The 19,573-nt window shown below is 35.5% G+C and overlaps 1 protein-coding gene across 2 annotated transcripts in view; it reads right to left on the reverse strand.

The window, feature by feature from the left end:
* The window catches only part of LOC127859050 (uncharacterized), a 52,170-nt gene extending 33,830 nt beyond the window's left edge, over window positions 1-18,340 (reverse strand). Inside the window, exons 1-2 of one of the 2 annotated variants that reach the window (XM_052396454.1) lie at window positions 18,135-18,340; window positions 729-812 (exon numbers count right to left, since the gene is read on the reverse strand). In XM_052396454.1, coding sequence (XP_052252414.1) covers window positions 729-812; window positions 18,135-18,203 — 153 coding nt within the window. In that variant the 5' untranslated portion in view covers window positions 18,204-18,340. The remainder of the gene's footprint in view (window positions 1-728; window positions 813-18,134) is intronic. The other variant, XM_052396453.1, reaches the window with a different exon arrangement.
* Window positions 18,341-19,573: the final 1,233 nt, after the last annotated feature.

Genomic DNA, 19,573 nt, shown 5'->3' on the forward strand with positions numbered 1-19,573 from the left:
TTGAGTTATTGAAGCGTTATTGACCATCGCTGAACTAGAAAACAAAAGTTTTAACTTAAACTATATTTTCAAATTCTTTCACTGTTGTCTTAAGAAAGAACACCTTTTTGAAAACATTAATCATTGTCAGATAGATGCACGTACTTGTTTACAAAACTCATTATAGCAATCCTTAACCAGATTTAGGTTATTCCAATCTCTCGTATTACAGTTACAAAGCCAAAGGGTGTACAGTCATGTATTGCATGACTGATCTTGATGATTCAAAATTCAAATGGTATTAATGCATTTACGTTCTGACGACAGCATAAACAGCATAAATTAGCATAAGCTTAAAAGCTAAAATAAGGCATGCACTGGCCTATTTTGATTGAACCAAGCTTGGTGAGATTGATCGCTTTATTATATAAGGGCTTGTAACATACAACTTCAATGCTCTAGCAGTGTTTTTTTCACCATTTTTGGACTGGGGACGGGTGCCTTTGGATTGGGAAATTTTTCGAGTTTCAGCAAAAATTGAAAAATAAGTGTTGTTGTTTTCCTAAAAAATGCTTTAAAAACGAGAATGTGTTTAACATATTAACTTTAACAAAGTGTGACCTGAATAGCTCCATGGGAGATTTTTCATTTTTAAACCTTCAATTGGGAATTTTAAGGTCCCATTTGGGAAAAATATATACTTTTTTCAATTTACCGGCCGCGATTTTGAACAAAAAAACACTGCTCACATAATCATCAAACTCCAATCCATCTCTCGTGGAAATAGGGCTCTCATCTTTCCCGAAAAGGTCCCAAAACTGCTTCTGATTTTTCTGAAAATAGAAATGAAAGCAGCTTAAAGCATGTAAATAATTATTTTAGTAATGTGGAGATTCACATCATGATACATGTAACTGGGCATCAGCTCATAACATTTTTTTTTTACTTTAAATGTGTAAGTTACATGTAACTACCAAAGCTAATGGGGAAAGGATGCTGACATCCCATGTTACATTGTAGACTATAGGATATGCTGACATCACATGTTACATTGTAGACTATAGGATATGCTGACATCACATGTTACATAGTAGGCTATAGGATATGCTGACATCACATGTTTCATTGTAGACTATAGGATATGCTGACATCACATGTTACATTGTAGACTATAGGATATGCTGACATCACATGTTACATTGTAGACTATAGGGTATGCTGACATCACATGTTACATTGTAGACTATAGGGTATGCTGACATCACATGTTACATTGTAGACTATAGGATATGCTGACATCACATGTTACATTGTAGACTATAGGGTATGCTGACATCACATGTTACATTGTAGACTATAGGATATGCTGACATCACATGTTACATTGTAGACTATAGGGTATGCTGACATCACATGTTACATTGTAGACTATAGGGTATGCTGACATCACATGTTACATTGTAGACTATAGGATATGCTGACATCACATGTTACATTGTAGACTATAGGGTATGCTGACATCACATGTTACATTGTAGACTATAGGATATGCTGACATCACATGTTACATTGTAGACTATAGGGTATGCTGACATCACATGTTACATTGTAGACTATAGGGTATGCTGACATCACATGTTACATTGTAGACTATGGGAAAGGATGCTGACAGTACATGTTACATTCTAGACTATCGGAAAGGATGCTGACATTACATGTTAGTGATGTTACATGGTTGACTATGTCTTCAAATAGAGTAAGACGATGAAATCTTGAATCTTATCATTTCATGATGATTCTCAAGGCGTAATATTGGGAAAGAGGTATCAATACCCATTAACAATTTCTAGTTATTTTAATATAAACAAATTGAAAAGACAACACCCTATTTTCAACCGTCTTGTCCAAAGCTTAGCAACTGGATTTAAAAAAAATGCGAAGTATGCATATTTTCTAAATGGAAAGATTCCATGTTAATCATCTATAATATGTCCACAGAACATAATGAGTAAATCAATGATAGACCAGCATTGTCAATAACCAGCAGTCGTGAAATCAATCAAGTGGTGCTTCCACTAGCAGGAATATTCTGAACAACAGGGGTTTTATCTGATTTTGGGGAAAGGGCCATGCCATTTTTGAGGGGAAAAAAATAGCGCGAAACGCCGGATTTTGGGGGAAAAAATCACACGAAACGCCGGATTTTGGGGAAAATAAGGAAAGTCTTAAATAATCAATTAAGCATATTTTACTGTTTTGAAAACAAATTCAAGGAAACAGAAAATCTAATTATGCAATATTTTTCTATTTTCTTCACTGGATTAGGTTAACTTATATGTTTAAAGGTTATAAAAAATAAAAATAAAAAACATTTTTTTTTTGGAGGGGAAAATGAAATTATGGGGAAAATTTACCAGCTGCGGGGAACAAAAAATCGGAGGGGAAAGGGCCGTTTTCGGCGGGTCACAAAGAAGGAAAAAACCTGAACAATGATGGTGCACAACTTTAATCATCAAAGACACCCACACAAAAAGATTAAGTAAGATGTTTGCAATATAATAATTTTTTTGTGTATTAATGACGTTTCAACTATATTTTGGAAGGCAATTCATGCACTATTATATATATCACACAAGCAGAGTTTGAAATTAGCTTCACATTCTAACATAAAGCTTTTTTTTAGTTCTATTATTTAAAAGAACATTCTTCCTTAATTTTATAATTAAATTATTTCAACTGCACTTTATTTTGAGGGACTAAAAATAGTTCTAAATACTACCGACAAATTTTGTACATAAATCAAAAGAGCTGCATGTAACAATTGCATGAAAAAGCATTTGGTTACAAATATAATTGTGTTCTAAAGAATTGCTGAAGCTCTTCTGAAAATGAACCCTTACACATGCATATGAATCATGACAACCACCAGTGTCCGACAAATCCATTGCCCGGAGCCCGGGGGCTACCGAAATTTTTCATCGGGCTACTGAAATTTTCCAGCTGACGCCCGCCGGGCTACTATAAATCTATAAGAGCGGTAGCCCGGTTTATTGACAGACATACGTAGAATAAACACGCTGACCATGTGTTTGTACACTGTGTATTGCTTATAATCCGATAACAAAGTGCAATCAATTATTTAATCAGTCACCGATCACTTGCGGTAGTGTCTTAAACAGTCACAGTGTATTTTAATCATCCAATCAGAATCAACATTTGTCGTCTGGTAATAATATAATTAGAGCCGGTTGGATAGTTGGCGCACATGATGCAACATCATTTCGCAGTTTGGAATTCTTTGTTAACCGCAACAATGAGTAATAGCGGCAACATTTTTGATGTCGTTAAATATCCAAGGACGCCAAACATTAAATAAATCAAAACAATAGAGGATTCTTCAAAACGGTAACGAAACCGAAAATGAATATTAATGACAACTTTGTTAACGCGGTTAACACCTGCTAATTAGTTTGCATTGTCAATTAATAATTGGATCAATCGACTGTTAATCAATAATCCCATATATGCCCGATTTATATTTTTAAAACCAAATTATGGGTGGGTAATATAGACGATAAGAGTCATAAACACAAACGTTTGAAATTTTCTAAAGTGTCAAATGAATTTCGGCATATGGTTCTATTTAAAGATATGATGAAATAAGCTCCCAATCAGGACCGTTGTACTGCAACATGCGTATGGCAAGCGGTTCGACGCATAATCCCAAGAAACTAGGTTTCTCATGAGAACCTAGGTTTTCAAATGAGAACCTAGGTTCTTTTGAAAACCTAGGATACCAAACGAGAACTTAAGTTCTCAGAATGAAAACCTAGGTTCTCATGAGAACCTAAGTTCTATGTGTCTATGAGAACCTAGGTTCTCATGAGAAACCTAGTTTCTCATGAGAACCTAGGTTCTCAAGCGTAAACCAAGGTTTTCAAATGAGAACCTAGGTTCTCATGAGAAACCTAGGTTCTCATTTAAACCTAGGTTTTCATGAGAACCTAGGTTCTCATGAGAAACCTGGTTTCTTGGGATTTCATAAACCTTGGTTCTCATGAGAACCTAGGTTCTCGTGAGAAACCTGGTTTCTTGGGATTTCAATAACCTAGGTTCTCATGAGAACCTAGGTTCTCTGAGAACCTAGGTTCTCAGAGAACCTAGGTTTTCAGAGAACCTAGGTTCTCTGAGAAACCTAGTTTCTTGGGATTATGCGTCGAACCGCGTGCCATAATTAACCTCCAGTTGTCTCCCATTGCTTGGTACACGCTGGCGGCATATGTGTAACATGAATAGAAATAGGCGTGAAACCGTGAATGTTTCTCCCCAAGAGCATTTTCTGAACAATATTCAGACAATGCTCAGTAATATTCTACGAAACTTATCTGTTGAATATTTGTGACCACAGGCATTAGCCGTCAGTGACCGCCTCTTGTTCATGTTTCCGTGCATGGGTGTTACATGTATTTAGGAATGAAATTAGTAAAGTAATCGGTCGACATTGGTCTCAACACGTTAATAAAAATTGAACTGTTTATGAAATACATCTTTAATTGTAAATATTATTTTGAGACTTAAAATTCAGATCAATCGTTACATAATATATTGTTACAGCATTAAATGAGTTTCAAATATTCAATTCCCTTGTTCGGGCCTCAAACGACTGTACGGTACAGTTTTCTATTTTAACTTTTTTTTAAGTATGTCTGTGACCTACATGTAGGAAGCAATCATTATGGTATAAAATACAAGTTTTATCTCTATTGATTATGTGTAATAATGTATTATTCAATAGTAAGATATCGGCAACACTGCAAGAAAAACTTATGCGCTAAAGACTTTGCAAACATATTTCAATAACTTGAGATATCTGCAAAAATAAAGTTCTTAACGGCGTGTTTTCATTCTGTCCAGCCCATGTGTAATCATATGTGAACCCCATTGATCCTGCGCCCTGAATAATATGTGTCCCGTATTCCAAACGAGCAAGTTTACGCCGTCCGACGCGTAATTCTGAAAACCTAGGTTCTCTGAGAACCTAGGTTCTCACAGAACCTAGGTTTTCAGAGAACCTAGGTTTTCAGAGAACCTAGGTTCTCAGAGAACCTAGGTTCTCATGAGAACCTGGGTTGTATGAGAACCTTGGTTCCCATAATGAGAACCTAAGTTCTCATGAGAACCTAGGTTTTCTGAAAACCTAGGTTCTCAGAGAACCTAGGTTCTCAGAGAACCTATGGTTCCCAAATGAAAACCACGGATATAGCAAGCAGTTCGACGCATAATCCCAAGAAACTGGGTTTTTCATGAGAACCTAGGTTCTCATGAAAACCTAGGTTTTCAAATGAGAACCTAGGTTCTCATAAAAACCTAGGTTCTCATTTGAAAACTTGGGTTCTTGACGCCATGTATGGCAAGCGGTTCGACGCATAATCCCAAGAAACTAGGTTTCTCATGAGAACCTAAGTTCTCAGAATGAGAACCTAGGTTCTCAGAATGAGAACCTAGGTTCTCGCTTGAAGATTGCACATGGCGTCAAGAACCAAAGTTTTCAAATGAGAACCTAGGTTTTCATGAAAACCTAGGTTCTCATTTGAAAACCTAGGTTCTCATGAGAACCTATGTTCTCATTTGAAAACCTAGGTTTTCATGAGAACCTAGGTTCTCATGAAAAACCTAGTTTCTTGGGATTATGCGTCGAACTGCTTGCCATATCCGTGGTTTTCATTTGGGAACCATAGGTTCTCTGAGAACCTAGGTTTTCAGAAAACCTAGGTTCTCATGAGAACCTAGGTTCTCATTATGAGAACCAAGGTTCTCATAGAACCCAGGTTCTCTTGAGAACCTAGGTTCTTTGAAAACCTAGGTTCTCTGAGAACCTAGGTTCTTTGAAAACCTAGGTTCTCTGAAAACCTAGGTTCTCTGAGAATCTAGGTTCTCAGAGAACCTAGGTTTTCATAATAACGCGTCGGACGGCGTAAACTTGCTCGTTTGGAATACGGGACACATATTATTCAGGGCGCAGGATCAATGGGGTTCACATATGATTACACACGGGCTGGACAGAATGAAAACACGCCGTTAAGAACTTTATTTTTGCAGATATCTCAAGTTATTGAAATATGTTTGCAAAGTCTTTAGCGCATAAGTTTTTCTTGCAGTGTTGCCGATATCTTACTATTGAATAATACATTATTACACATAATCAATAGGGATAAAACTTGTATTTTATACCATAATGATTGCTTCCTACATGTAGGTCACAGACATACTTAAAATAGAAAACTGTACCGTACAGTCGTTTGAGGCCCGAACAAGGGAATTGAATATTTGAAACTCATTTAATGCTGTAACAATATATTATGTAACGATTGATCTGAATTTTTAGTCTCAAAATAGTATTTACAATTAAAGATGTATTTCATAAACAGTTCTATTTTTTATTAACGTGTTCAGACCAATGTCGACCGATTACTTTACTAATTTCATTCCTAAATAACACCCATGCACGGAAACATGAACAAGAGGCGGTCACTGACGGCTAATGCCTGTGGTCACAAATATTCAACAGATAAGTTTCGTAGAATATTACTGAGCATTGTCTGAACATTGTTCAGAAAATGCTCTTGGGGAGAAACATTCACGGTTTCACGCCTATTTCTATTCATGTTACACATATGCCGCCAGCGTGTACCAAGCAATGGGAGACAACTGGAGGTTAATTATGGCACGCGGTTCGACGCATAATCCCAAGAAACTAGGTTTCTCAGAGAACCTAGGTTCTCTGAAAACCTAGGTTCTCTGAGAACCTAGGTTCTCAGAGAACCTAGGTTCTCATGAGAACCTAGGTTATTGAAATCCCAAGAAACCAGGTTTCTCACGAGAACCTAGGTTCTCATGAGAACCTAGGTTCTCATGAGAACCAAGGTTTATGAAATCCCAAGAAACCAGGTTTCTCATGAGAACCTAGGTTCTCATGAAAACCTAGGTTCTCATGAGAACCTAGGTTTCTCATGAGAACCTAGGTTCTCATTTGAAAACCTTGGTTTACGCTTGAGAACCTAGGTTCTCATGAGAAACTAGGTTTTTCATGAGAACCTAGGTTCTCATAGACACATAGAACTTAGGTTCTCATGAGAACCTAGGTTCTCATGAGAACCTAGGTTCTCATTCTAAGAACTTAAGTTCTCGTTTGGTATCCTAGGTTTTCAAAAGAACCTAGGTTCTCATTTGAAAACCTAGGTTCTCATGAGAACCTAGGTTCTCATTTGAAAACCTAGGTTCTCATGAGAACCTAGGTTCTCATTCTGAGAACCTAGGTTCTCATGAGAAACCTAGTTTCTTGGGATTATGCGTCGAACCGCTTGCCATAGCCATGTGCAATCTTCAACCAAGAACCTAGGTTCTCATTCTGAGAACTTAGGTTCTCATGAGAAACCTAGTTTCTTGGGATTATGCGTCGAACCGCTTGCCATACATGCGTACATAACCTGCCACGGTTTGCACGCGTTGTGTACGGCTATTTTAGGTCACAAAATTCTACATTAAAAAAAATGAATTTCTTTGTCCTGATAAAAAGCGCGCGAAAAGTGGCGTGGGTGTATTTATTTGTAAATAAACATTTCGTAGCGGGTACAACATTGAGATAATTTAATTTCCATTAAAAGTTTCGTTGTGAATTTCACCTAAAGTACCGGGGTATCTCGCGAATTATTTGGCATTGACATTTCTCTTAATAAAATATCACGTAAACACGCTGTATCGTTACCGTTACGCTGTATCAGTTCCTTCATTATTGAAACAATTATTGTATTGTATACTGACTGCACACAAGTGTCGTAACATACGGATGCAATACGTAAATTCGGACAGTACTTAAAGTCGGACACAAGTAAATAAATGATTTAATACTCTTGATTTCTTGAAACTCGGTATTTGTTGTTAAAAAGGGCAATTTCATTGATTAACACCATACGAGTCAATCGTATTGATTATCTAAACGCTTTATTTACGTTTACGACTTAACGTGCTGTCCGAATTTAAGTACAAATACATGTGCACATACATGTAATATCTACATGTAGTATATGATTTTGTTTGGTACATTTACATTTGCGTACACGGTGCCTGTACTGTAACATTAATTTACGATATTGACTGTGTACATCAGACTACTTGCTGTTTTATGTATATGTATGTATACATAGTATGTATATGTAAATGAAGAAATAAAATAAAGATGAAAACCTGCCTTTTATCATTTTGTAGGAAAATTTCATGGGCTACCAAATATTTTTATTGGTAGCCCAGTGGGCTACCTGAAAAATAAGAAATTTGTCGGACACTGCAACCACTTTCAGTTATCAGTATGATGATATTGAGTTACAAATATCAATGCATCAAAAAAATTCATGCAGCTGTCTACTGAAAATGATCCTTTACAGCAACTTTATCAGTATATTGGTTTACAAAACTACCTTGATGACCTAATTTTCAAGACATGTTACTGAGTTTCATGTTTGTCCATTGAGAGTCATAAGCTCCTATCAGCATACTGATCAAAGAAGCATGATCAGCCCCTCTGGTGTTCCAGGGACAATACATAATTGATCTTCAGACTATTTACAAAATTAAGCAACATTTCAACACCAGCACAGCTGGAAACACTAGCCTATACCTCATTTGCTGTAGTTTTTAAAAGGTAACAGTCTCAACATTGAAACTAGGCAAAGATACACCACAATGAACAAGTGACCACACATGAGAAACTTGTACCATAATGAAACAAGGCTGACAAATGTATCGCTTTACTTGTCACTTTGAACAAATGCCAAACAAAATAGTTGCTATTTTCCATAGGTTATGATATCAAAAACAAATGTTAATTTTACTGTTAGCAAAACTATAATATACTTTGATGGTGTATATGTATCTTTCGAAAAGTCAAAGTAGAGAGTTTTTGTAATCTAAAGCTAATATTTAACGCATGAACAAACAAACTCCATATTAATTAAATTAACACTTCGGTCCCGAAACCAAGTCTATAGTTAAATGTTAGTATACCACTTTATACCGATACTTAAAAGTCTTACAGAGTACCCAATGTTAATTGCAGCGATTTTCCTCCTTCTTTATAAAGTACCGGTAAACGGTACTTTCCCAATCGAGCGAAAATTCCCAAATTTCCAATCGGCATCTGAAAAAATCCCAATCGGCGTCCGAATTTTTTCTCAAAATGATCGAAAAGTTCGTAACAAAACCCAACTTTCGGCGAGCGAACAAAGAAAATAGTATAGTTGTGTGTAACCATGCGCTCGATTAATTTCGGGTTTTATTATTCAGCGCATGCAATCAATTGAGTCGTTTCTGTTTCCGGTTCTCTTGTCAGGCAGCCAGCTTACTGTTTTACGTTGGTTTGTAACCTTGCCTCTGTGGAAAGGGTGTTCAGTCTAATGAACAATGTTTGCACGACCAATCGGAACCGTCTATCACAGGACACATTGACAGCACTAATGATGCTGTGCAGAGAGGGATGCCAGCAACTGATAGATGATCAAACATCAAAGATTGTTGAAATTTTCAAAAAAATGAAAGACAGAGACATTGCTTTACAAGAGATTAAAACAACTAGTAAATGATTTTGTGTGTTCTCTATACTATTTTGCTATTAATATCAACTTTATTACTGAATGGTCTTTAAGGCATGCCTGCAAATATTATTTTAATGGTTATGTTCAATTAAGTATGAACTGTATGATGTATTCAATAAGACCCAAACTTCACGACACGATTTTCCCAATTTAAGGATTTCACGACTCGATTTTTCCAAATTTTGAGGTTTTCACAACTCAATTTTTTCCCAATTTGACCGGTACGGGTACTTTTCCCAATTGGACAAGGAAAATCGCTGAATTGCTAATCGGAATTCGATAGATATGCAACATTGCTCTCAACTTCAGCTTGAAAACTACAGTTAATAAAGTACAAGGCACATTCCTCTTTCAGAGGTAAATCTTTCATCAAGGGCAATGGACCAAAAAGGTGCAAGCAATCAGGCCATGTGTATGAATGGGATGGTTGTGACATCCTTTTAAAGTTTCCATTTGAATAGCAATGAAGTGCAAAGATTTTATGTTGTGCATGCATATAAAGGAGACAAACTAGGGCAGCAAGTGTGACCTTAAATTAAATTATCACATTTGTACATGTATGTAACATAGGATCACAATTAAAATTCACACAAGTTTTGAATTCAAGCTGTAAAAGACCATGGATTATTGTGTGTGCGTGTGTGTGTTTTATAAATTAATTGTAGCAGCGATTTGTTCCTCTTTTTAAAGTACTGGAAAAAAACACTTTCCCCATCAGAAAGAAACTACAAATTCCCAATTTCTGTCTGAAAAATCTTTCTACTGGTAGTTAACTTTTTCACAAAGATGAAGGATGGAAAAGTACATGTAATGCCATTGATTAACTCACTGACTGCAGATAAGCCAACCATGTCAACAAGCAAGCCTTAATCCCTGCTTACATTGCCTGGATTCACAGACCCATAACCACAAAATCAGACCATTTATCACAATTGAAGCCCTCTCAAGCGTAAGAAAGCCTATTTCTTGTATTCACATCTCGGCCTGATTTATGCACCACATGGCTGACTATAGCTATATTGCATTACCCTAGAATATCAGATGTTAAAAAGATGCAAACAAATTGTTATATTATACAACAAGAGAGACCCTTTGAGAAAGCCAAAATAGATTATAGAAACAACTGTTTACAGATATTACAATAACAGAAAAACAGTGAGGTGTGATAACACAATTATTAAATATTAATATTATTCTGAATCAATCAGGTGTGCAGCAAAAGCCATGTTTTTAAAAACATATACCATGCTAGGAAGGGCTTGAGTAAACAAGAGCACCGCCTTGCGGGTGCAGACCGCTCATCTATTTTCTTTTTAAAGGTGAAGGGACTCTCATTTTCAATCACAAAGGAGGGTGGAGTGGAGTGAAGATGGGTGTATAGTGTGGGGCTGTGGACATTTATTACATTATCTTCCAAAAAAGCGAAAAAAAATAAAAATCGGGGGGGGGGGGGGGGGGGGGGTTTGGGTGCGATGGTTGGACGGTATTTCAAACATAACCGTTTAAAAAAAAAATGGGGGGGGGGGGGGGTATAGTGTGAGGGTGTGGTGATAATTTGTGAGATGATCTTAAAAAAAAAAAAAAAAAAAATCAAAAAAAAAATTGGGGGGGTGGGGGGGGGGTGGGGGGGTGGGGTGGGGGTATAGTGTGAGGGTGTGGTGGTCATTTGTGAGATGATCTTAAAAAAAAAAAAAAAAAAAAAAAAAAATTAGGGGGGGGAGGGGGGAGGGGGGGGGGAGGGCACGGGGGGATGGTTTGGGTGAAGTCTATTGTGGTATGTCAGGTAAGAGTAGTTTCATCAAAGTATCAATCAAATCTAATCATAAATAAAGAAGTTATGGCAATTTTAGCAAAATTTAATAATTTGACCTTGAGAGTCAAGGTCATTCAAAGGTCAAAGTAAAATTCAAGTTGCCAGGTACAGTAACCTCATGATAGCATGTAAGTATTTGAAGTTTGAAAGCAATAGCCTTGATACTTCGAGTGGATCGAAACACAAAATTTAACCATATATTAAAAGTTACTAAGTCAAAAAAGGGCCATAATTCCGTAACAATGACAACCAGAGTTATGCAACTTGTCCTTTTACTGTACCCTTATGATAGTTTGTGAGTGTTCCAAGTATGAAAGCAATATCTGTGATACTTTAGGGGTAAAGTGGACCAAAACATAAATCTTAACCAAATTTTCAATTTTCTAAGCATAAAGGGCCCATAATTCCGTCCAAATGCCAGTCAGAGTTACATAACTTTGCCTGCACCGTCCCCTTATGATAGTTCATAAATCTTGCAAGTATGAAAGCAATAGCTTTGATACTGTAGGAATAAAGTGGACCTAAACACAAAACTTAATCAAATTTTCAATTTTCTAAGTATAAAAAGGGCACATAATTCTGTCAAAATGCCAGTCAGAGTTACATTACTTTGCCTGCACAGTCCCCTTATGATAGTTAGTAAGTGTTGCAAGTATGAAAGCAATAGCTTTGATGCTTAAGGAATAAAATGGACCTAAACACAAAACTTAACCAAAATTGTCAATTTTCTAAGTATAAAAAGGGCACATAATTCTGTCAAAATGCATGCCAGAGTTATCTAACTTTGCCTGCCCAGTCCCCTCATGATAGTAAGTAAGTGTACCAAGTTTGAATGCAATAGCATTGATACTTACTGAGAAAAATGGAACTAAACGCAAAACTTAACCAAAATTTTCAATTTTTTAAGTATAAAAAGGGCACATAATTCTGTCAAAATGCACGCCAGAGTTATCTAACTTTGCCTGCCCAGTCCCCTTATGATAGTAAGTAAGTGTACCAAGTTTGAATGCAATAGCATTGATACTTTCTGAGAAAAGTGGACCTAAACGCAAAACTTAACCGGACGCCGACGCCAACGCCAACGCCGACGCCAAGGTGATGACAATAGCTCATAATTTTTTTTCAAAAAATAGATGAGCTAAAAATATAAGACATAAGAATCATGAATGATAACAAGAGCTGTCAGAGGACAGCGCGCTCGACTATTTGAGTGCTTGACAGTATAACGTAAACGTGTGGTCATTTAATAGATGATCTTTCAAAAATAAGGAAAAAAAATAATTATTTTTTTTAATTTTATTTTGGGGGGGGGGGGGGGAAATTCTGGGGTGGGGCATTGGGGATGGTTTGGGTTGAGTGCATTGTGGTATGTCAGGTAAATGTTGTTTTGTCAAAGTATGAATCAAATGGGATCATAAATAAAGAAGTTATAGCAATTTAAGCAAAATGTTCAATTATCTAAGTATAAAAAGGGGCCATAATTATGTCAGAATGCTTGATACAGTTGTCTGCTCTTGTTTATAGATTGGGATCATGCTGGTAAAGAAGTATGCAAAATATAAAAGCAATATGTCAAAGGATATAGGAAATATTTGGGGTAGTATGCAACCTTTAACATAGATTTGCATAATTGATAAATCTAAGTATAAAAGGGACAATAATTCTGTAAAAATGCTTGATACAGTTGTCTGCTCTTGTTTATAGATTTGGGTCATGTTGGTTAAGAAGTATGCAAAATATAAAAGCAATATGTCAAAGGACATAGGAAATATTTGGGGTAGTACGCCAGGACCCTAAATCTATCAAATCTGCCGCCGAATTTCGGCGGCAGTTCCCCACCTGAAAAGTATATTTTTTTCCCAAAAAAAACTGTTTTTTTCCCCTCTGAAAAATAAAAAAAAATATCCAAATAGCACAGGCTGTTACAAAAAAAAGCAAAAAAAATCACTGGTATACATGTACCTAAGTTGATAAGTTAATAATAACTTCAGACTGACCTTACAGCCTGCACTCAAATGTCAGTCACAGTAAATGTGTAGCAATATTTCATAACCTTTAAAACGATGAGGAAACTGTGAAACAGTTACTTACACTAAAAAGTTGCTTTGTTTTATTGTGTTGGATATTTTGTTAATAATTGAATATAATATACAGTTTGACACTCATCCATGTTTAATCAAAATATGGTAGAGAAGAGCAGTTAAAGTAAGATTGTGCGTGTTAGAGAAAAAGAACAAATGTTCTCTCCAACTTCAAATATTAGTCTGGAAATGCAATTATGTTCACTCGCACACACCAAATGAGAGGAAATATGTGGTAAAAATATGCACAAACATACAAAAATCCCCTGGGCAATCAGCTATGATGTGAATCTGTGAGTTTGTGGTCAGATGTTAAAGTATTTAAAGCATACACAATGTTATACACCCTGGCTGAAGCATTTAATAGCCACATGCTGATTTTCCACCATTCAATGGCTAAATGAAGATAAATACTGTCACTGTAGCCATTTATACCAGTAATACAATATACATTTTATCAGTGAAACGTGGCCTTGTTTTAAGCAAATTTGGAAATATTATCACATTCTTTAAATCTGTCAAGAGGATGTCAAACAAATAAGTTAAATTTATACATTCTTAAAAAAACTTGTTAAATTTTTTGATATACTTCCATTAAGATCAGACAATTATGTTTTACACAAAAAAATGTTGCCAGATTGGGAATAGTAAGGATTGCAGTCCAGTTGACAAAATAAGGATTTGGGATTGTTTCGGATTATTTGAAAATGTCCTCAATTGGGGGACGTTTGTTTGATCTGAGTTTTGACCCCATGAAATCATGGTAAACCCGTTTTTGACAAAAGCCAATTTACTAAACAAGAGGGCCTGAAAGGCCCAAAGTCGCTCACCTGAGATAACAAGATATTATTGGGACAAATCTTCTTACCAAGTTTCATTAAAATCGGAAAATAAATGTGGCCTCTAGAGTGTTAACAAGGTTTTACTATAGCCATATAAGGAAAAATGCCCCGCCCCTGGCAGCCATGTTTTTTAACCAACTGGCTTCATCGTCCAAGATATTATTGGGATGAATCTTCTAACCAAGTTTCATGAAGATTGGACAATAAATGTGGCCTCTAGAGTGTTAACAAGATTTTACTATAGCCATATAAGGAAAAATGCCCCGCCCCTTGGCAGCCATTTTTTTCAAGCAAACGTTACCATTTTTTAAATTATCCAAGATATCATTGAAACCAATCTTCTGACCAAATTTCATGAAGATTGGACAATAAATGTGGCCTCTAGAGTGTTAACAAGGCTTTACTTGTGGCGGCCATGTTTATCAACCAACAAGCATCATTTTCAAACTCGTCCAAGATATCATTGGGATGAATCTTCTGACCAAGTTTCATGAAGATCGGACAATAAATTAGGTCTCTAGAGTTAACAAGATTTTATTATAGCCATATATAGCCATATAAAGAAAAATGCCCCGCCCCTTGGCAGCCATGTTTTTCAAGCAAACGTTACCATTTTCGAACTCATCCAAGATATCATTGAAACCCATCTTCTGACCAAATTTCATGAAGATTGGACAACAAATGTGGCCTCTAGAGAGTGAACAAGGCAAAAAATGACATCGCACAACGCACGACGGCGATCACAAAAGCTCACCATGAGCACGTTGTGCTAAGGTGAGCTAAAAAATCATAGTACAAGTCAACATCAAAATCTGGGAAGGTGGAGCTATATAAATCAGATACATTGTAGATACATAACAGTGATTTTTTTTGCTCAAATTTACAGCCGATTTTCGGCTGCTTCCCAATTGCAAAAATACATGTTTTTCCCAAAAATCTGACCAAAATTTCCCAAAAAAGCCCAACTTCCAAAAAAAAACAAATTTTTTTTTTTTTTTTTTTAGAAAGAAGTCTCATATAACTTAATTATGATTTCTTAACTCTAGGTCTCAACTTTATTTTTTAAACATCTTACAAAATATACAACTTGAATTTAGTCATTTTTGTCCATAAATCATTCCCAAACTTGCCACTTTTATTGATTAAAAAAAATCCCAATTTGACCAGACTCCTTTTCTAGAAAACTCCCTGAACATGCACTTAAAAACAATATCACTTCTGTTACTTATAATCCTATTTATAATGCTTAATTTTTCCCAATTTCATGGTTTATCGCGTTATTTTTCCCAATTTCACGGTTTATCGCGCTAATTTTCCCAATTCAAATGGCACAGGCTGTAACAAATTAAAGCAAAAAAAATCACTGCATAATGATATGAAGTTATCAATACAGCAAGTCAGCACAGTTTGACAAATGATGCAGATGACAAAACACCAAGGAAAAGGACTTGCACATGCTTACGTGCATGCATGGTAAAGGGTCACGTGTGATCAATGCTTGAAAATATATGGTTCAATTAGCACTATGCATGTTTACAATTCATTGTGAAAGTGTATATTACAATTCTTAAAGATATAAGACAATAGATGCGTAAGTGGGAACCCCCTTTTTTGCAACTGGCTTTTAAAGGCAATAGATGTCACCATCATGTGTATTTAATTGACAGAGCTAAAGCTCAAGCCCCTGTTCAGTCATGGCTCCCTACTTACACGTTGGCATGTTACATCCAAATAATACAGAAGATAATATCTCATCGTTTGTAGTTTTATTTGTCTTGAAAATAACATGTGTTGGAATCATTTTGCCAAACATAGCGTTCAGATAATTATATAATTTAAGAAGTGATAAAATACTATTTGATACTTTTTTACATATCTGATAAGCATTAAATAGAAAGTATTGTACTGAGTAACATGTTTGTTTTAATTATTTTTATGTGCTCATTATGAATATTGTGTGTGAGTGGTAATCATTAATTAAACATTGTTCAGCAGTGCATATTTAATCTTGGATTAAACGATAAAATAAATGGTTGAACAGTGAAAATGATGATGACATGAGTTTTCTGACCAAACAGTTTAGACTTTATGATTGTCTGTGTATAAGTGGGCTAGATGCCAGAGATGGACAGGCAGATATTGTTGATTTGTTCTGGGTGCAGCAATTTTTTTTGTCCAATTGGGAAAAGAATCTGTACTGGTCCAGTCGGGGAAAAATTGAGTCGTGAAAGCCTGAAAATTGGGAAAAATCGAGTCGTGAAACCCTTAAATTGAGAAATTGGTGTATTTGATTTTATGCTCCCAAATACTTAAAAATTGATATCTAAGTGTTTTCAAGCTGTCAATATTATATTTACCTAGGTTCAAACCATAGAGCTGCATAGGGAAACTAACAAAATGTTGCTTTTTCCATTTTTTACCTGAAATTGGAAATTTTTTGGACAGCAATTGGGAAATTTGTAGTTTTTTCGTAATTGGGAAAGTGTCGTTTACCGGTACTTTATAAAGAAGGAAAAAAATCGTTGGGGTGTTGTGATGTAAAGAAGTTATATCAAGTGGTTAGTGCACACGCCACACAATGGAAGTATAAAACTACAAAAAAATGCTTAAGTCAAGACAGACCAGCAAACAAATTTCTGAACAACAGGAACAAGCGTTCTTTACTTCTTATCAACCCATGCAAAAGACCTCTGACCTGGCAAATTTCTGATAAAATTTGCTGAGGCCCAGTATTATTTCTAAAACTGTTGGTCCTTGTGTAAGGCAAAAATCAAACGGTTTAACCAATATGTAAAACTTTGTTTTGGTTAACCATGAAAACGAAGCTTGGAATATGTAAACAATAAAGACTGGTTAATGCGGTTTTTACTTCAATAGATTGTTTAACTTTTGGTCGAATTGAATTTTAATAGTTTTAATCCTTGTGAATGGAAAACGGGGAACCACATGACCATTGCCTGTTCCATGTCATGATTTGATGCGAATGTCATCAATATTACAATAGAAAAATGTATTAAAAATCACAAGTCTTTCTTCAAAATAAGTTTCACCATATGTCTAAATAGAACATTTTTTAATGTAGATAATTTAGAAATTCAACCATTGTGAAAGTTATAATGACAAAAATTAACTCTATAAAAGGTAGGTTAAAGTTTCCTTGAAAAGTAAAGTTGAACAGAAACCAACATTGGGCGCCCACCAACTGTTAAATGGATAACAACACTCTAAGATGTGTTTGTTTTTTCGTTAAACTGTAAAAGGACTATAGACATAGATTAAATTAAATATGAGGAAGTTTTCTGGTGTGTAGCGCAATAACATACATCAAAACAATAATACTATCTCATTCTTTCTGCTTGTATTTCATTTGGGCTCACATTTACTTTTCGAAATTAAATTCTATGAATTAAATCAACTTTTCCTTTTGAATTATTGTCCAGACATTCGGACCAGCAACATTTCAAGTCGAACCTGTATTAAAGATGTCGGTCACACGCATGAGAATGTCTGATACAGGGTCAAGAAATTGACCTTAGTTTTTGTTGTCAAGATTTTGGATACTAAAAACAAATGACTGAGCACCATTTCCAATCGTACGATATTGAAGCGTGAATGTCAGCTCAAATTAAAATACTATGTGAAAGTTAAAAAGATTTTCTGATACAAAGTCACCAACAGAGAATTGTGATAAGCTCAAATTGAAATTAAACGTCATGAAATTTGGAAGGCATGTTTGTTTCGTTGATCTCTGAATCTCGCCTGGGTCACTTACTTTTTCGGCCGCGGTTTGTGATATGACTAGGAGTACACAGACTCCGATCCATGGAATAAAACGTTTCATCACACTATCCTTTGTGTTATCCTATCGAAAGTACACTGCTTTATGTAAAACTTGTATCAAAATGTCAAATTATTGTCTTTCTTATTATAGACCCTTGTTTTCCCAGCAATTATAACGCACTATTTTCAAAAATTCATACACCGCCGACTTTTTAATATTTATATATATTCTTTAGCAAATACATTTTTCTTTAAATATAAATTTCAATTCAACCCAATCAAGGATAATACGAGACTGATCTAAGTATCAATAACAATACGAATTAAATGGAACTATTTTGTTCATTTCGTCATATCCGCTGATGCTAAATATAAAATATTACCGTAGTGTGAAAGTCGCAAAGTTGTAATGGGATTAACCATACTTGTGGGTGATTCACACGACTTTGTTCCCACAGTTTTTTAAGTGCAAACGAATGAAATGGTCTGAAAACGTATCTTACTCTCGTATAAATGTAAACAAAAGCACCGACATGATTGTAAGAGTTAAAGTATGTGGAAACCCAAAGGTACACAACTGGAGTTTATACATTCTAAGCCTATGGGTTGCTGGATACCGTACATACCGTAGATCTACAATAATTAATATGTATAAATTGCAAAAATATAGTAGACCTATATACACAAGTTTAATGACATTCAATTAAATCGCTGATATTAAAAGGGCATTTTATTAAATCGCCTCACGTTTTTCAATGCTTGTTGTTATGCTAAATAAATAATATCTGGAATTTTTCGGCAGAGTTGAAACAAAGAGTTATATTAAAATAAGAGATCGCCGTGACGTAGTATGTCCGCCTCACGGGTTCGATACCCACTGTGACATCACGCCAACATTCCTTGTATAATCGAAGTCTGCCGATGCTCTAAAGGAGCTCTAAATGAGCCCGGCACGTAAAGGGAAGGTGACACTACAACATTTCTAACAGTTCGATTTTCTTTACAAAACAATTTTATAACTTTTATGTGCTTCTTATTTTAGGAAATCAAATTTAAAAGAGGCTATTAGTGTTTTGTGTATTGTCTCGGTCAGTATTGACTGGTTTATACCGCGCGGCGAACTTAAAATAGACCGCCATTGGACGTCAAAATTTCAGAGAAGAAGAGACAATTATATATTGGCTGTCCGTAGAAGTAACAAACATTGGTCTAAACATTTTCAGCAAAATGATACGTAAGGCGGATTTAGACGGGGGTTAAAACGGCGTAAAATCCCACTTTTGTCATTTCAACAATATATGTTAATGACAATTCGGTGTTATGAAGTATTAGCGAGGCATTCACTGAAGGTTATAAATAAGCGTAATCATTTTTCAGTAATACAAAAATTTCGCTAAATTGTTCGTTTTCGATTATTTTACAACTTTTTGT

This window comes from Dreissena polymorpha, chromosome 14 (genome assembly GCF_020536995.1).
Source record: "Dreissena polymorpha isolate Duluth1 chromosome 14, UMN_Dpol_1.0, whole genome shotgun sequence".
In the NCBI taxonomy this organism is placed as follows: Eukaryota; Metazoa; Mollusca; class Bivalvia; order Myida; family Dreissenidae; genus Dreissena; species Dreissena polymorpha.